This window comes from Scyliorhinus canicula, chromosome 3, assembly GCF_902713615.1.
Source record: "Scyliorhinus canicula chromosome 3, sScyCan1.1, whole genome shotgun sequence".
NCBI classification, from domain to species: domain Eukaryota; kingdom Metazoa; phylum Chordata; class Chondrichthyes; order Carcharhiniformes; family Scyliorhinidae; genus Scyliorhinus; species Scyliorhinus canicula.
This window is the reverse complement of record NC_052148.1, coordinates 98,987,271-99,005,393: the sequence shown is the minus strand read 5'-3', so window position 1 is coordinate 99,005,393 and position 18,123 is coordinate 98,987,271. Positions and strand designations below refer to the sequence as shown.

The window sequence follows — 18,123 nt, the reverse complement described above, 5'->3', positions numbered from 1 at the left end:
GTTAGGTGGATTGGCCATTCTAAATTGTCCTTGGTGTCCAAAAAGGTTGGGTGGGGTTACTGGGTTACGGGGATAGAGTGATGGTGTGGGCTTGGGTAGGGTGCTCTTTCCAAGGGCCAATGCAGAGTCCGAATGGCCTCCTTCTGCACTGTAAATTCTATGGTTCTATGGAAGTCTCCCATTTTCTATCCACTGTTTTATCCACCAAAATGCATTTCCAATCAACCTGCTCCAATTCAACTTTTAGATCCCTAAAATGTTCTCTTTTCTAGTCTGGGCTATTTATCCGTGACTGATTTTTAAATCATTTTTCAACTTGATATTGAACCTTAGGGTATTATGATCGCTATTTCCCAAATGCTCCCCAACTCTGATGTTCTCCACCTGGCCTGCCTCATTTCCTAGGACCAGATCAAGCACAGCTTCCTCCCTCGCAGGACTGGGAATGTACTGTTCCAAAAAGTTCTCACACACTGCAGGAATTTTTCACCTCCCATGTCCCACACTTGACCCTTCTCCAAGTCTACCTTAGGGTAATTGAAATCCCCAACTCCTCCTTGCTTGCCTACCACAATGTGGAGAGCCAACCCTCTGGTGCGTCTGTTCCAGAAACTCTTCTCCCTCTTGCATGGTGCGCAGTAAAGAGTCGTTGCTCCGATCAGCCACATGCTGTTCAAGGACTGCCACCCTCTGGCATTTCATGCAGATGGAACTGTCCTGGGTGTCTTGTGGATCCAAAACCTTCCACATCTTGCATGCCACACACATCACAATCTTTCCCAGAGTCCCTGTCATGGGAGGCATTCCTGCTGATGTTGATGTTCTCATTAAATAGAAAAGTAAAACCAAAATGCTGTACTTACTGGGGAAGTATAAGGCCATGGTCTTGGGGGGTAATGATAACTTGCGGCTGAAGCTGAGGTAAAATGAAAGATGCCAGTTGACTCAAATTGGAATAACAACATTTCTGACGTTCATATTTGCGTGTATTGTGGCCACAGTGATGTTGCTGATTGCCTGGGCGATGTTGTCTCGTGGACAGAAAGTTCGATGCCAGGCCTATCATGCAGCAAGCTTCGGATAGCTTTAGGCAGTACATCTCTACTATTTAGTCATTCGGCTGACAAGATAACCCTTAAAAACTTGGCAGCAGCAAGAGGGAAAGAAACAAGTGGCCGCCACTGTCCTGAGCAACGGAATTAATCTGAGAGAGTGTGTGTGGAGAGTGAGCGACTTGCTTCGGGCTAATGAGCTGGCAGTTTCCCCGCGGGCGCTGGTGTGGTTGGAAAGCCTTCCGTCCCCTCCCCGCTGTGTAAAGCTGTTGCTGATCCTCTGCTGTTTACGTCAAGGCGGGAGGGGGGTGGGGTGGGGTGGAGTTGGACGGACCTGCTCGCTCTCTGCACAAGTTTGCATCGCCTGCAGTTATCATTGCAGAAGGTGAAAGGAATCGAGAATCCGGAGAAGAGTTCAGCAGCACGTTTACTTCATTCTGTCCTCAGCTACATCCGTGGACAGCCCAGCCCGGCAGGGGGAGGGATGTGACAACCTCCTCCTCTCCTGGTCAGGCAGCCAGGAGCGCGCTTCACTTGGATCGTCCCGGATGCAAAGGCAGGAGGTGTCCCGGGACATGTGCGCTTCTCCTCTCGGTCGGGAGAGGCAGGCAGGCGGCTCCCCTCACCCCCAGCCCACAACCCCCATCCCCACCTCTCTGTCTGAGGAAAAAGTCAGCGCAGCCGGGCTGCAGTGCTGGAGAACAGAGGCGAACACAGCACAGTGGCGGTCCCGGGCAGGCAAGGGCAGCAGAGCTGTCACTTCCTAACAGTTGATGCTTGAGTAATTCGGCCTTGGGTGAAGAAACAGCTCAGGGGGAGAGACGCGCTCCAGAGGAGGAAATCAAACTAAGAGAGTTGCGAGAGAGGACAGCCAGTCCTGGGATTCTGGCGGGGTCACCATGAGCCACATCGTGCTGAAGCCGCGGTCGCGATCCACCAGCTCCTTAAGGACCTCCGATTGCCCTGGGTAAAGTCTCGTTTCCACTGACACCGGCGGCTATTTAACTCCGAGCACGTTCCACCCCTTTTCTGTATTTCCTGGCTTTATTTTTGCTGTCATCAACAAGCCAACGTGCATCCCGGCTTCAGATCCTGAGTGGATGCCCGGGAATCGGAACCTCACCTCGCTCACTTCATTGAATCTTTGTCAGTGCTCTAAGCCGCAGCGGTTTTCTGGAGAAGTTGGTGCACCTCTTGCTACTGCCCCCCCCCCCCCCCCCCCCCACACACACACACCTCCCCCTCACACACACGTATACCTCCCCCTCACACACATACACCTCACACACACACACAATCATTCCCAACCCCCAAACACCGCTTCTACCCGCAGCCTCTTTCCAGGGTAAAGTCCGTTGTGCTTTGCACTCAGGCTCCAGCCCCCATATACGACCCTGCTCTGGCTGAATGTCATCTATCTGCCCTGTTTCCCTGTCTGCTTGACTTTCCGCTAAGCAAGTTTGGGGGGTTTTGTTGCTGAAAATGTTGAAATGTTACACCGTTGAAAACTTTACTTGCTTAACACAATATATCGAAAGCAAATTCAACTAAAGAACATCGAACGAAAACATATGGCGGAGGGGGTAGTTTTCGAAGATTGAAAATATTCCGCCCAGTTCATGCGATTTGTTTGGAGCGTCAGTCAGCGACCACCGTGTTTATTTACGTAGTAATGTGTCAGTGATCATTCATCCTCACTGGCTTGACGTTCGTAGTTCTTTTTTTTACAGTAGAATTGGAGTTCATTAATTTCCATTCAATGAATGTCTTCTCCCGGCAACATGTTTCTGAGAATTCACTGGGAACTCTGAAAACATTGCAGGTTATGGTTGTTTTAGTTATACAGGTATTAGGCGATTTTGATAGGTTGCTGTAGTTATTGGTTGTTTGAATGTTTTGATACATTGCAGTATTGTTATTTTCAATTGTTGCATGTTGTATTTTGTGACATCAATACAATAATCATTACAGAAACACCACAGCACATAATAATAATCTTTATTATTGTCACAAGTAGGCTTACATTAACACTGCAATGAAGTTACTGTGAAAATCTCCTAGTCCCACACTCCTGCACCTGTTCAGGTACACAGGGGGAGAATTCAGAATGTCCAATTCACCTAACAGCACCTCTTTCGGGACTTGTGGGAGGAAACCAAAGGAAACCCACACAGACACAGGGAGAACGTGCAGACTTCGCACAGACAGTGACACAAGTGGGAATCCAACCCGAGACCCTGGCGCTGTGAAGCAACAGTGCTAATATTTCAGGGCTGCAGAGGCTAATTTGCAGAATAACATTATTTTAGCAACACTAGACAACAGATTATTTGTCTAAATACGAGTGTTACTGGCTATAATATTGATGAAATATGATGCAAAAGATATTTGCAACCACCTTCAGTCAGATGTGCCAAGTAGATGATCCATCTCGGGCATCATCTCGGGGTGCCCCGCGTCACTGCCAATTCAGTTCATTCCACATCTTATAAAGAATTGTCTGAAGGTGTTGGGTACAGCAAAGAGTGTGGACTCTGACAACGTTCCAGCAAAATTTGTGCCGAACTAGGTGCGCCCAGCCAAACTTGAACATTGGCAATGTTGAAGATTGCCTGAGGAATGCCTTGTCCACAAAACGTATGAAAGATCTAATCTGGCCAATTACCGCCCTATTAATCTGCTCTCAATCATCAGTAAAGTGAAGGAAGATACTGTTGACAGTATTTCCTTACCAATAATCTAATCACAGCTTAGTTTGGGTTCCACCTGGGCAATTTGGTTTCAGACCTCATTGGAGCTTTGGTCCAAGAAGTAGGGTGAGAGTGACTGCCCTTGACATCAAAGCAGTATTTAACTAAGTGTGTCATTAAGGAGCACTAGCAAAGTTGAAGGCAGTGACAATCAGGGGAAAACACTCCATTGCTTGGAGTCATACCTAGCCCAAAGGACGATGCCTGTGTTTGTTGGATGGCAGTCATCTCAACTCCAGGACATTGCTGCAGGAGTTCCTCAAGGCGGTTGCTAGACCCAACCATCTTCATTTGTTTCATCAATTACCTTTTCTCCATCAAAAGATCAGAGGTGCGGATATTGTGCATTGGTTGCACCGTGTTCAGTGCCAATCACAACTCCTCAGATACTGAAGGGGTCTGTGCTCAACTACAAGATCTGGATTCAGGCTTTGACTGATACGTGGGAAATTACATTTGAACCACACAACTGCCAGGCAATGGCCATTTCTAACAAGGGAGAATCTATCCATATCTTCTTGATATTCAATGACATTGCCAGTGCTGAATCCGCCAATGTCAGCATCCAAGGGTACCACTGACCAGAAATTGAACTGAACCAGCCATATAAATGCTGTGGGAATTCTGCAGTCAGAACCGACTTCCTGACTCTTCAAAGCCTGTAAATCATCTACAAAGCCCAAATCAGGAATGGGATGAAATACTATCCACTTGCCTGGATGAATGTAGCGCCAAAACACCCAAGACAATCGGCATACACCCATGACAAAGCAGTCCACTTAATTGGCACTCATCACCATTCACAAGATGCACTACAGCAACTCGCCATGGTTCCTTTGACAGCACCTTCCAAACATGTGATTTATACCACCATATAGCGCATTAGTGGCAGATCCATACGAACACCAAAATCTGCAGGTTCCCTTCCAAGACACACACCATCTTGACTTGGAACTATCACCGTTTCTCCTGGAAGTTTCTCCCGAACAGTACCTACAGACCATGGACTGCAGCGATTCAATGTGCTGGCTGATCATCACTTTAACAACAACATTTAGGAATGGGCAATAAATACTAGCCTTGCCAGCAGTTCTCACATCCAGGAATAGATAAAAACCATCATGAAGAGCAGTAGATCTAATACTGTGCCCTGGGAGACACTTCTTTCCTCCAATTCATATATATCCATATAGCCTCTGCCTCTTTACTCCCATTGAATATCTACCAAGTCATGTACTTCATTAAATGCCTTTTGGAATTGGATACATACATTCTCATCTGCACTATCCTCATTCACCGTCTCATTACTTCATCAATGTCACTGTCATATTCCATGTTACTTCTCATCCCTGCATTAAGTTTGCCAGTGGAAATTAATCCGGACGCTTGCTTCCATTCTTTCCTTGGCAGTCCTTTTGATTTCAGAAATTCAACACGCTTTTCATAAAGTAGTTTAATTCAATCTGAAACTATGTTGATTCATCCTCAATTTCTCAGTTTCATGCCTGCCCTTTTATAGAATCTATGAATGTATTGAACATATTGATGTTCAACTTGTGAGTAACATTAAGATTCTGTAAGCCTTAATTAATTAATCCATGATACTTCTCCAGTGTTAACATTCCCAACTTCTCCAACCTCTCTGCAGAACCCAAGTGCTCAGTGCCAGCTTAAAATTTTATTGCACCCTCTTCAATGTCTGGACGCCTTTCTCATAATATGGTGATCAGCATTGCACACTGTATTCTTTGTGCCAACAGTCCAAGAATCTACTTGTTATCTTCCCGCTGTGACACACTGCTGAGGGGCTTCAGTGATATATCTACCAGTATTTGTAAATCCCTCATCTGTTGTGTATCCTGTACAATCAAACCATATAGTTTATATTTTCCACTAGACATCATATTTTCAGAAATTATGCTCCAATCTTATGAACTAATTTCCTGTGTGTGTTATTTAACATCCTAAACTGCAATATACAATGAATTGTTTTGTCGTGTACTTACTGTTGTTTAGATAAATATAGGATCCATTTTGACATGACAGGATCACACAAATAGCAATAAAACAATGAAGAGTTTTAGTGGTGTTGTTTGAGGGGATATTGTTGACCAGTATACCAGGAGAATTTGTTGCGCTTTTTCAAACAGTGCCATTGGATCCTTAATATAATTTGATTGATTTAAAATCTCATTTAAGGCAGCAACTGCAGCACACCACCAGTAGTGCACTGAAGGGAACTTATACTCAAAACTTTCTGAGTTGCATTCAAGCCTATTTCCACTTAGTCATGCTAAGATACCAAAATGAATTGCAATCTTCACTTACACTCTCTGTTTTCTGTCCATTAACCAATCCTCATCCATGCTAATACATTTCCCCAAATCCCATAGCCTTAACCTTATGCAAGAACGATCTGCGTGACTCATTATTGAATAATGTTTTTTTTTTGAAAATCAAATACTATCTTCACTAATTCCCCCTTATCTGTTCTGCTGGTTACAATCTCTAAAATTCCAACAGATTTGTCAGGCATGATTTCCCTTTCAGAAACCAGTATAGACCCTGCCATAAATTCCTTGTAAATTCCTTGCTACCATAGTAGGTTCTAATAGTAATTTTCCTCACTACCGATGTCAGGTTGATGGGTTAAAGTGTTCTCTTTGACATCTTTGTAGAATAGTGGAATTATGTTCTACCTTCTAACCCACAGGGATTGTTCCAAGATCAAGGAAATTCTGGAAGATCAAAGTCAATGCATCCCATATTGTTGTTACTACAAATCTCTAGGGTATAGCCCATCCAGTCCAGAGAATCCCATTAACTTTTCCAATGCTTTTTCTTTATTAATGCTTATTTTTCCGAGTTCCTCTGTCTCCGTCCTGTGGTTCTCCATTATTTCTGGAGTATTTTTGTGTCTTCTACCATGACGACAATAGAAAGTATCTGTTTACTGTTTCTGCCATTCGTTTCCTTTTTGCCCATTAGAGCTTCTGTTTCTGCTTCTAAACCACGTTTAATTTTGTTAATCTTTTTTTAAACTTATGGAAGTTTTTACAATTCGTTTTATATTTTCTATTAATTTACTCTCATTCTGTTTTTACTTTATTTATTAATTTCGTGTTTAACCTTTGCTGCATTCCAGAATACTCCCAATCCTCAGGCTTACAACTCTTTTTGACGATATTGTAACTTCTTTTGATTTAATATTATCCAAAATTTCTCTTGTTGGCCACGGCTGGACCACTTTTCCCACTGGATTTTTATTCTTAAATGAAATCATATTTGTTATGAATTAATGCCTAGACTGCTTGTTATTGCTTATCCACTGTCAAATCTTTTAATCTTTATCAGTCCATAAGACCATAAGACCTAGGAGCAGAATTAGGCCACTTGGCCCATCGAGTCTGCTGTGCCATTCAATCATGGCTGATATTTTCTCATCCCCATTCTTCTGCCTTCTCCCCATAACCCCCGATCCCCTTATTAATCAAGAACCTATCTATCTCTGTCTTAAATTCAATCAGTGATTTAGCCTCCACAACCTTTGCGGCAAAGAGTTCCACAGATTCACCACCCTCTGGCTGAAGAAATTCCTCCTTCTCTCTGTTTTAAAGGATCGTCCCTTTAGTCTGAGATGGTGTCCTCTGGTTCTAGTTCTTCCTACAAGTGGAAACATCCTCTCCACGTCCACTCTCTCCAGGCCTCGCAGTATCTTGTAAGTTTCAATAAGATCCCCCCTCATCCTTCTAAACTTCAACGAGTACAGATCCTCAACCGTTCCTCATACGGCAAGTTCTTCATGCCAACTTGTTCCTCATACCTGTGAAATTCACTTTCTTCAGATTTAAGGGCATAGTTTAGGAACTAAACTAAATCACACTCCAACTCACTATACAATTCTATTGTGATACGATCACTCCTCCACTGAACCCGTTACTAAAATGTTATTAATTAATCCTTTCTTATTGCACAAAACTACATTTAAAACAGTTTGCTTCCTTGACATTTTAATCCAGAAAACTGGTGAAGGCATTCCATTAACTCATTCTCTATTTGATTACTACAAATTTGGTTGCCTGGTTCATCTGGAGATTCAAGTTCCCCTTGATTTTTATTTGTATTTTCTTTGTTACATGTACCCCTAATTTCTACTCTGTCAACACTGCATCTACTCTACTGTTATGTTAAGCCGTCCTTTTTGACTTTTCTTGTTCCTTAGCTCCACACCTAAACCATGGCACAGACGAAGAAGCCACTGCTCCAGGAACATTTTGACCCGCTCAAACCTATGTAGCCACAACTGCAAGCCACCTTGTGCAGGTGGTTTGCCCTTGTTAGTAGTGTCCCACCAACAGGCCGTTTTTTATTTAAATTTTTTCAAAGATACTGAGTAGATGTTTCAAGGTGTTGGCAGTGCTGCAGCTGCTTCTGTACTGGGAATGGGAAGGATGGTGGTGGTGGGGGAGTGTTGGGTGGGGGGGAAGGCACGGTGAGGGAGGCCAGGAAACGGTCTCACTGGCCCTCCAGCTTCAAAAACGTGCCCACAGCCTTTAATTGGATAGTGAGCATGCCCTTTGACCACTAATTGGCCAATCAGGCAGATTCCATGCTGGGTGACTGCTCCCGGCAAAATAATAAGAATAATCTTTATTGTCACAAGTAGGCTTACGGCAACACTGCAATGAAGTTACTGTGAAAATCCCCTAGTCGCCACATTCCAGCGCCTGACACAGAGGGAGAATTCAGAATGTCCAAGTTATCTAACAAGTCTTTTGGGACTTGTGGGAGAACATCGGAGTGCCCGGAGGAAACCTACGCAGACGTGGGGAGAACGTGCAGGCTCCACACAGACAGTGACCGAACCTGGCACCCTGGAGCTGTGAAGCAACAGTGGTAACCACTGTGGTTGGGACCTGATTTGTTCTCGACTTAGGGATTCTGACCCAAAACACAAATTCCTTCCCCTGGTCTCTGGATTCCAAGCCGAATAACTTAATCACTTTACTAGCCTATTCAGAATGCTGTGTGGATGTAATGTTTCATTGCTTTGCAAACGTATCCCTTGAAAATAACTGTTCAGTGACTTCTGATTTCCTATCAGAAATGTGATGGTCTAATGTATATAAATACTTTGACACAACCTATCACACTCCGGTCTTCACATTTCTGATTCATGATCAGCATAAAATACAAAGAAATACAAGCTCAGTGACTTGCTGTGTAAAAGTGTTGAAAATAGATTGTGAGATCATTAAGAGCCCAATCATTGTTGTGCCTTAAACTATTTCTTTACTGACAATTCCCTGGTTCATCTCCTTTTTATCTCCGCAATCTGCTCAAGTTAACTTAAGGTCAGAAAAATCAGTAGGAAATAAATTGAGTTCTTTTTGTTCTGCTGTTCTTTCAGTTTTGATTTCTTTGTATTTTCTGCTGAGCATGAATCAGAAATGTGAAGACTGGAGTGTGATAGGTTGTGTCAAAGTATTTACATAAATTAGATAGGAAATCGGAAGAACCGAGCTATTAACCTGGAAATGTATTTGTTAAGTAAAAGTAGTGGTGATTTGATAGGAATAGAATCATAGAATTTACAGTGCAAAAGGAGGCCATTTGGCCAATTGAGTCTGCACCGGCCCTGACAAAGAGCACCCTACTCAAGCCCGCATCTCTACCCTATCCCTGTAACTCAGTAACCCCCACTTAACCTTTTTGGACACTAAGGGCAATTTATCATGGCCAATCCACCTAATCCACACATCTTTGGACTGTGGAAGGAAACCGGAGCACCCGGAGGAAACCCACGCATAAACAGGGAGAACTCCACACAGACAGTGCCCTAAGATGGGAATTCAACCTGGGACCCTGGAGCTGAGAAGCAACTGTGCTAACCACTATGCTACAGTGCTGCCCAGTGTTAACCATTAAATGAAATAGGTTTGTGCAGATTTATTATGTGGACAAAAGTAGCAGCTATTTTATCTAACAGAATTACTGAAAAATATATTAATTTTGAGTGCTCACTGCAAACCAACCAAAATCCATTGCTCCTTCGTTTCAGAGGTTTACTTGCGGTTTTATGAAATTCAGTGTGAGAAGCTAGCATTAATTATTTTTGATCACTGTCCTAGGAAAATAGCCGTCATATTTTAGAACTAGGGGTCTTTGTTTAAAAGAGGTTGCTCATTTAAGACAGTGATGAGGAGAATTTATTTCTCTCAAAAGGTCGTGAGGCTCTGGAACTCTCTTCCACGAAAGGCAGTGGAATATTTTAAGGCTGAGATGGATAAATTCTTGATTAACAAGGGAGTTGGGCGCGGGGATTCACAGTGGAGGAGGACTCCTGTACAAGGAGTTGAGTCTGAGAGCCGTGTTAATGGCCCCGCACCCTTTTGCCCCCGGAAAGTACTGTAATGGCCCGGTGGTGGTCTCTTTGATAAAGATTTGGAACTAACTGAGAAGTCATTTTAAGTTGGGATGGGGGTTGGTGCTAGTCCCATTGTGTGGATTCCACAGGTTAGCGCCAGGTAGGACAGGCGGGATGTATGAGAGGTAGCGAAGGATAGGAGTAAGACATGTGAGGGACCTGTTTCTAGAAGAGCGGTTGGCGGAGTTTCGAGAGAAATTTGAGTTGCCATGGGGAAGTGAATTCCGATACTTACAGATGAGGGAGTTCTTTTGAAAAGAATTACCCTGGTTCTCTTCAATACCAGAATATACGCTCCTGGAGAAACTGCTGGTTCCAGATGAATGGGGAGAGGGGAGGATTGGGGATATTTATGGATGGCTCGGAAAGAAGGAGACGGCATTAGTGGACAGTGTTAAGGGAAAATGGGAAGAGGAGCCGGGGATTGAGCTAGGATGGGGGAGATTGAGCGAGTTGCTGCGCCGGGTCAACACAACCTCCTTGTGCACAAGGATGAATCTCGTCCAATTTAAGGTGGTGCACATGATGCTGGCCCAAATAAGAGACTTCTTCCCAGGGGTGGAAGATCGCTGTGAGGAGTGTGGGAGGGGGCCGGTGAACCATGCTCATATTTCCCGGGAGGGGGATGAGAACTGGAGTGGTTTTGAAATGTGCGTTTCAGTCTTTGTCGGCGATACTGAGGTTTGGGGTAAGATCGTGCCCCTTGTTGGCGATATTTGGTGTGCCAGAAATGCCGGATCTGTATGGGGGAAAGGGGGCCAGTATGGTGGCCTTTGGCTCCTTGATTTCCCGGTGGTAGTGGCAGCATGGATGGGGGATGTACAGGAATTTTTGAGCCTGGAGAAGATTAAGTTTGCCCTAACGGGGTCTGAGAAAAGGTTCAGCATGCTATGGTATCCATTCTTATCCATGTTTAAGGAACTGTTTGTCACCGGGGAGGGGGATATAAAGGGGAAAAAATTGTACAAACTGTATATATTAATGGTATTTGTGGATGTTCTTTGTTACAAAATTTACTTTGAGTTTGGAACAAAATACATTAAAAAAAAGAGAGTGAAAGGTTTTCGGGGTAGGCAGGAATGTGGGGCTGAAGTTACTGTTGGATCAGACATGATCTTAACGAATGGTGGAGGAGGCAAGAGGGCTGAGTGGCTTACTCCTGTTCCTAATTTGTATATTTTTGTGTTCAGCAAAATCATAACTTTGAGTGTTGTCGTTTTATAAGGCCACAAAAGAGTCCACACCGAGTAGTTCAAAGAAACTTAGTTTATTTACAATAACTCCTATGTACGTCACACAGCAGATCCCAACTGGGTCTGCCTTGCTGAAGCCTAACTGGTTAGCTTTACCATACAACTATACATTGTTTAGAGGTCCCCGACCCTGAAGGGGGGAGCCCGTATTCTGCGAGGTTCACGGGAAAGTTAATTGTTCCCAACCCGTAAGATACTTGCGGATTATAACATCCCTCCCCTCTAAAGTCCGAAGAATCCTCTGACATCTGTGGGAAGGAGGGTGTCGGACTGTCTTTGTGCCTGGTCAGATGTCCCGCACTCGAGGCACTGGATCAGGCACCTCTGGAAGGTGAACACTGCTTCCGCTTTGAATGTTGTGGTGGTTACTCCGCTGATGGCTGCTAAACTATTGACTCCCTATCAGATATTGCCAATGATTGAGTTTCCATCTCTGAATCAGTGTCCAGAACCTCAGTCATCTTGGTGTCTTGACCCCATTGGGTCCCCTCACAGGCTGCTCGGTATCAGAGGTGGCGAGATCAAGACATTTTGTTCACGAGGAAGCTGTTGAAAAAGCTGTTGCCTGGACCGAAGATGATGAACGTGCTTTCACGTGATCCAACCTTGGACTTGTACTTGATTGGAAACTGGTCCTGTCTGCGGAGGATTGCTCCGGAGACCCACTGGTCGCTGCCTGCAAAGTTTCACAATCACCTGGTACAAAACACCAAGGTGGTCAATGGCGAACAGGGCAACGCCCTTGCAGCTCCTGGTTGTGGCACACTTTCGCACGTATGTCCGGGAAAAACATATTGAGGCGGGTCCGAAGGCTACATGCAATCAGAATTTCAGCCAGGACCACCCCGGTCACGGCGTGTGGAGTGGTCCTGTCGCAAAATAAGAACCGAGTCAGCCTAGTATCCATTGAACCTGCAGAATGTTGCTGGTGGCCTCTTTTGAACATCTGTACTGCCTGCTCCACCAAACCTTCAGAAGCCGGGTGGTACAGGGCAGTACAAATGTGCCGTACCCAATTTGTCTTCAAAAACCCGAGAACTCCTCACTAATAAAAGGGATCTCGTTGTTTGTAACAAGCACTTCAGCGATGCTGTGCATGCAAAACGACAATCACAACGTTTCAATGGTCACCCGGGACGTAGTCGCTGCCTTCTTGTGGACCTCCAACCATTTTGATTGGGCATCAATGAAGAGGAGGAACATTGAACCCTGAAATGGACCGGCAAAGTCAGCATACTATCGTGCCAACGGCCGACCTGGCCATTTCCAATGGTGAAGGGGCGCAGCTGGTGGGAGCTTCTGGTTCTCCCGACAGATGGAGAATTTCTTTCCATCTCAATGTCTGTCCTGCATCCAGGAGCGGCCACCAGACGTAGCTGTGCGCCAATATCTTCATTTTGGACATTTCGGGTAAAGATCCTCAATATGAGGCATGGGTAGCGATCCAACCTTGAAACTATCCACGGTGATCTTTTGTTCCCGCTTTAGCGGACTGTCTTGTCTGGTTTTAATACCAGCACCACCGGCGCAGACCAACCTGCAAAGCGTTTGGGCCTGATGATACCCAGTTTTTCTAGTCAACTGAGTTCAGTTTCTACCTTTTCCAACAATGCATAGGGACTGGGCGGGCCCAGAAATACCGAGGTTGGGCTCCCGAGCCGACATGAATGTGAGCTAAGGCCCCTTTGATCTTCTCCAGTCTGAGTTGGAATACTTTGGGGTACTTGCCCAACACTTTGCTTAATCCCCAGACCCCATCTGGAGGATGCGTTGCCAATTCAGTTGTAAATGGCTCAACCAATCACGGCCAAAGAAGCTGGGGCCTTGCCCTCTCACCACAGTAAGTGGGAAGTGCGGTGAATGGTGACCATAAACCACCAGAGTCATGGTGAAACCTGCAATATCCAATGGCTCACCAGTATTGTTGGCCAACCTAGCCTTGGGAACGGTCAGGTCCAAGTCCTGTATGCCCTGTCCAATGCGGTCAAGCATCTTCCATCCCACAATGGAAATCACCACGCCTGTGTCCAGTCCTTTGTCCAGCAAATGCCCATTTACGTGCACCGTGATTCTTATGGGGTTCACCTGGCGTGCCGCCACGCAACTTAACTGCAGGCAGTCATCTGCATCAAGTTCTTCCAAGTGGAAGGTTCAGGCCCTGGGCTGACGCTTTCCTCTACTGGGGAGCCTGGATCTCTTATTGGCCTACTGTCTGTGCTCTCACCTGGGCCGGTGGCCACACAACCCGCAGCGACCCAGCTCGCTCTCAGTGGATTCCAAAGAACAAGGAACAAAGAAAAATACAGCACAGGAACAGGCCCTTCGGCCCTCCAAGCCTGTGCTGACCATGCTGCCCATCCAAACTAAAATCTTCTGTACTTCCGGGGTCCGTATCCCTCTATTCCCATCCTATTCATGTATTTGACAAGATGTCCCTTAAACATCACTATAGCCCCTGCTTCCACCACCTCTTCTGGCAGCGAGTTCCAGGCACCCACTACCCTCTGTGTAAAAAACTTGCCTCGTACATCTCCCCTAAACCTTGCCCCTCGCACCTTAAACCTATGCCCCCTAGTAATTGACCACTCTACCCTGGGAAAAAGCCTCTGACTATCCACTCTGTGCCCCTCGTAATTTTGTAAATCTCTATTAGGTCGCCCCTAAACCTCCGTCTTTCCAGTGAGAATAAACCGAGTTTATTCAACCTCTCTTCATAGCTAATGCCCTCCATACCAGGCAACATCCTGGTCAATCTCTTCTACACCCTCTCTGAAGCCTCCACATCCTTCTGGTAGTGTGGCGACCAGAATTGAACACTAAACTCCAAGTGTGGCCTAACTATACAGCTACAACGTGACTTGCCAATTTTTATACTCAATGCCACGGCCAATGAAGGCAAGTATGCCGTATGCCTTCTTGACTACCTTCTCCACCTGTGTTGCCCCTTTCAGTGACCTATGGACCTGTACACCTAGATCTCTCTTTCTGTCAAAACACTTGAGGGTTCTACCATTCACTGTATATTCGCTACCTGCATTAGACCTTCCAAAATGCATAACCTCACATTTTTCCAGATTAAACTCCATCTGCCGTCTCTCCGCCCAAGTCTCCAAACGATCTAAATCCTGCTGTATCCTCTGACAGTCCTCATCGCTATCCGCAATTCCACCAAGTTTTGTGTCATCTGCAAACTTACTAATCAGACCAGTTATATTTTCCTCCAAATTATTTATATATACTACGAACAGCAAAGGTCCCAGCACTGATCCCTGCGGAACACCACTCGTCACAGCCCTCCAATCAGAAAAGCACCCTTCCATTGCTACTCTCGACCCTCTATGACTAGCTAGTTCTGTATCCATCTTGCCAGCTCACCCCTGATCCCGTGTGACTTCATCTTTTGTACCAGTCTGACATGAGGGAGGCCTTGTCAAAGGCCTTACTGAAGTCCATATAGACAACATCCACTGCCCTACCTGCACCAATCATCTTTGTGACCTCGAAAAACACTATCAAGTTAGTGAGACACGACCTCACCTTCACAAAACCGTGCTGCCTCTTGCTAATATGTCCATTTGCTTCCAAATGGGAGTAGATGTCTCGAAGAATTCTCTCCAGTAATTTCCCTACCACTGACATAAGGCTCACTGGCCTGTAGTTCCCTGGATTATCCTTGCTACCCTTCTTAAACAAAGGAACAACATTGGCTATTCTCCAGTCCTCAGGGACATCACCTGAAGACAGTGAGGATGCAAAGATTTCTGTCCAGGCCTCAGCAATTTCTTCTCTAGGGCAGCTTATTGTTGGGACACTGATGGTCGGGCCTTTACAGCAATCAGTCCAAGGCAAGGTAGCTGTCTGGGAGGGTACCATGCCGGGAGGGGGCACAGCCAAAAGTGCTTACTTCCATGCCTTGTATTTCCTACACCTCACATTCTGTGCTTTCCCAGGACAGCAACATTTCTATGGCTTGTTGTCGATCAAGGAAGGCCAGGCGTGTCATTTTTTTTAAAATATGTAACAATGTGTAAACATGTTGCTCTACAGGCAAGAAACAAAGAATTAAGATAAATGGTGTGGTTTGGATTAGAGATACATTAACAGTAATGTACCACAGAGGACAGTGCTATGTACAATTTTGTTGGAATAAATGGGTGATTCTGTCACGACTATCTCAAAGCTTTCTGCAGACAAAATGGTGCAGAGTCTGACAAAGATAGGACTATGAACGAATGAAGGAAGATATAGACAGGCTAGCCAGCAGAATGGGCAGATTGATGTCAACTGCTGTTCAGGTGGATAGTGTGGGGTAATACATGCTGCGACAAAGAAGAAATAATGGACTGGATTGCGTGATTCCCCAAGGATGGGTTGACAGGCAGGGGGCCTATAAAATTCAGTGCCATGCAAAGGGCGATGTACCCATCACATAACTGCCCAACCTGCCACAATTCTACCAGCAGCAGGCAGGCATCATGAACCCTACTGCCCGTAGGTCAATTAGTGACCACTTAAGAGCCTTATCCTGCTGTGATTTAACCAATGGCAGAAGACACCACACCAAGCATCCAACTCAGCCGCTGTCTCCACAGGGCAACCCAACAATAGAGCATGAGCTTCGAAAGGAAATAGTTACAGCCCCGCCACTTGAAATCTTCATCTTTAGATTATTTAGATTTATAAGTTTTCATTATCAAAACTGCCATTTCAACAGGTCATGCCTTGTTTAGTTAGTGCTATGCACATAAATGTTGACAAAATACGTATATTAGTCAGTGATATCAAAACAATAGAAACACTATGTTGGCTGGTGGCAGGAAAAGAGGAAGGGGGTGCCTCCTTAATTGGCCGCCTGGGCCAATCAATGCCCCCTCTATGATCTTCCCCCAGCATTTCCCTTGCCATTTCCATCTTGGAAAATTATAGTTTTATGGGGAGAAAATTGTGATATTAGAACTTCTTCCACTTCAGCAATGGAAGCCAGGAGTGGATTAAATTGAAGTCTTTAAGAGTTGCAAGAGTTTTGATAAATCAGTAACTGTAAGCTACTTTCCCAAGTTTGAGAATCTGTAATTGCGAAGGTCATTTAAAACAGGCACTAAGAGAATGAGCAGAGAGGTTAAGAGAATTTCTTTATGCAGAAGATTGTTGGAGCAGGGATTGTATTGCCACAGGGAGTGGCTGAGGTGGCGACTATGCCCTTTAAAGGGAAGTTGAATAAATATTTAATGTAGAGCAGGATATAGAGAGCGTTTGATAGAGCAAAGGGCTGGCACAGACTAATCAGAACAAATGGCCTTCATCTTTGCTGTGAGTTTTTATGGTCCAATGACAATTTGGCCGATTTGCAAAAATGTAAACAGAGATCGTAATAAAATCAGCCCAGTATGTTGAAGTTCTGATACTTCCCTGAATAGGCTTTGCAACTTATAAAAAAAAGTATTTGTAGGCCTTACATGACTTGAATTCTCTGCTGAAATTCTCACTACTAGTCAGCAAAGCTCTGTCACAAGTCAGCAGAATTCACCACCCCAGAGTGCAGTGGATGCTGGAACAGTGAGTAAGTTTAAGTTAGACAGATTTTTAATTGGTAATGGATTGAAGTGTTATGGAGAACAGGCAGGACAGGACAGTGGAGTTAAGGCCAGGATGAGATCAGCCATGATTTAATGCAGAGCATTCGATGGGCCAAATGGCCTAATCCTGCTCCTATATCTTATGAACTTATAACAGAGGGCATGATCTAACCAAAAGAAAAGCAGAATCCGTTCTGGGAAGTATTCGACCCCAGAATGACCCCGCTATCTAACGGCACTCTTTTTTTGGGGGGGGGGGGGGCTGCACAGGGAACACCCCGCTAAGACTGCACTTAGCTGCATTTCCTGCACTGAGGAGCTCCAATGAGCAGAGCTCCTCAGTGTAGGAAGAGACTCCGGATCTCTTGACCCCCCCTCCACCCTGCCCGGCGTGACCCCTGAACTCCCCCAACACACTTTTATGGGGGGTCCTTGGACCCCCTGCACCACACATCACATGAGCAGGCACCCCCCCCCCCCCCCCCCCCGGGCCCAATCCCCAGTGGGGGCAAAAAGCCGCCCAGGCACCGTGACACCGCCAGGGTGCCAGGCTAGCACAGCCAGGGTGCCATACCGGCAGTGCCAAGGTGCCACCCAGCCCTGATACCAGACACCCAAGGCCTCCAATCGCTTGGAAGACCCTCACAAGTGCCATTCTGCCTGAACTCCATTGGTGGGGACCGGTACAAATCGGCGGCCGGAGGGGGTCTCCTAGGCGAGGCTGGTTGATCCCGGGAGCCAATTCGATCTGGCGTTGGTAGAATTTGTAAACTCACTTAACTCTGCGAGTCTGTGTCCCGCCCATTGTGGGTGTGATCCATATTGTGAGATCTTGCAAGATCTAGCTAGGTCTCACGAGGCGTAACGACCGTTGTGAATCCCAGGAGAGGCCTCATGCGGGATCTATCGACTGTGTCCCGACTCATTTCCAGCTGGTAAATCGTGCCCAGATTCATGAAATATAGACCAGTATGTCTACATATATGGAAAACACAGAAGAACTTGGAAATGTGAGAGTAGAATTTCATCTACATCCACCTTTGAGTCCAAATGTGGGACTGGAGC

The 18,123-nt window shown here is 45.5% G+C and overlaps 1 protein-coding gene across 12 annotated transcripts in view; it reads left to right on the top strand.

The window, feature by feature from the left end:
- Positions 1–18,123, top strand: part of pde4d (phosphodiesterase 4D, cAMP-specific) — a 1,491,178-nt gene that overhangs the window by 1,163,572 nt on the left and 309,483 nt on the right. Inside the window, exon 1 of one of the 12 annotated variants that reach the window (XM_038790975.1) lies at positions 1,407–2,019. The exons of the other annotated variants lie outside the window; for them this stretch is intronic. Coding sequence (XP_038646903.1) covers positions 1,952–2,019 — 68 coding nt within the window. The 5' untranslated portion in view covers positions 1,407–1,951. Of the gene's footprint in view, positions 1–1,406; positions 2,020–18,123 lie in introns of those variants that run through there. 12 annotated transcript variants of the gene reach the window in all.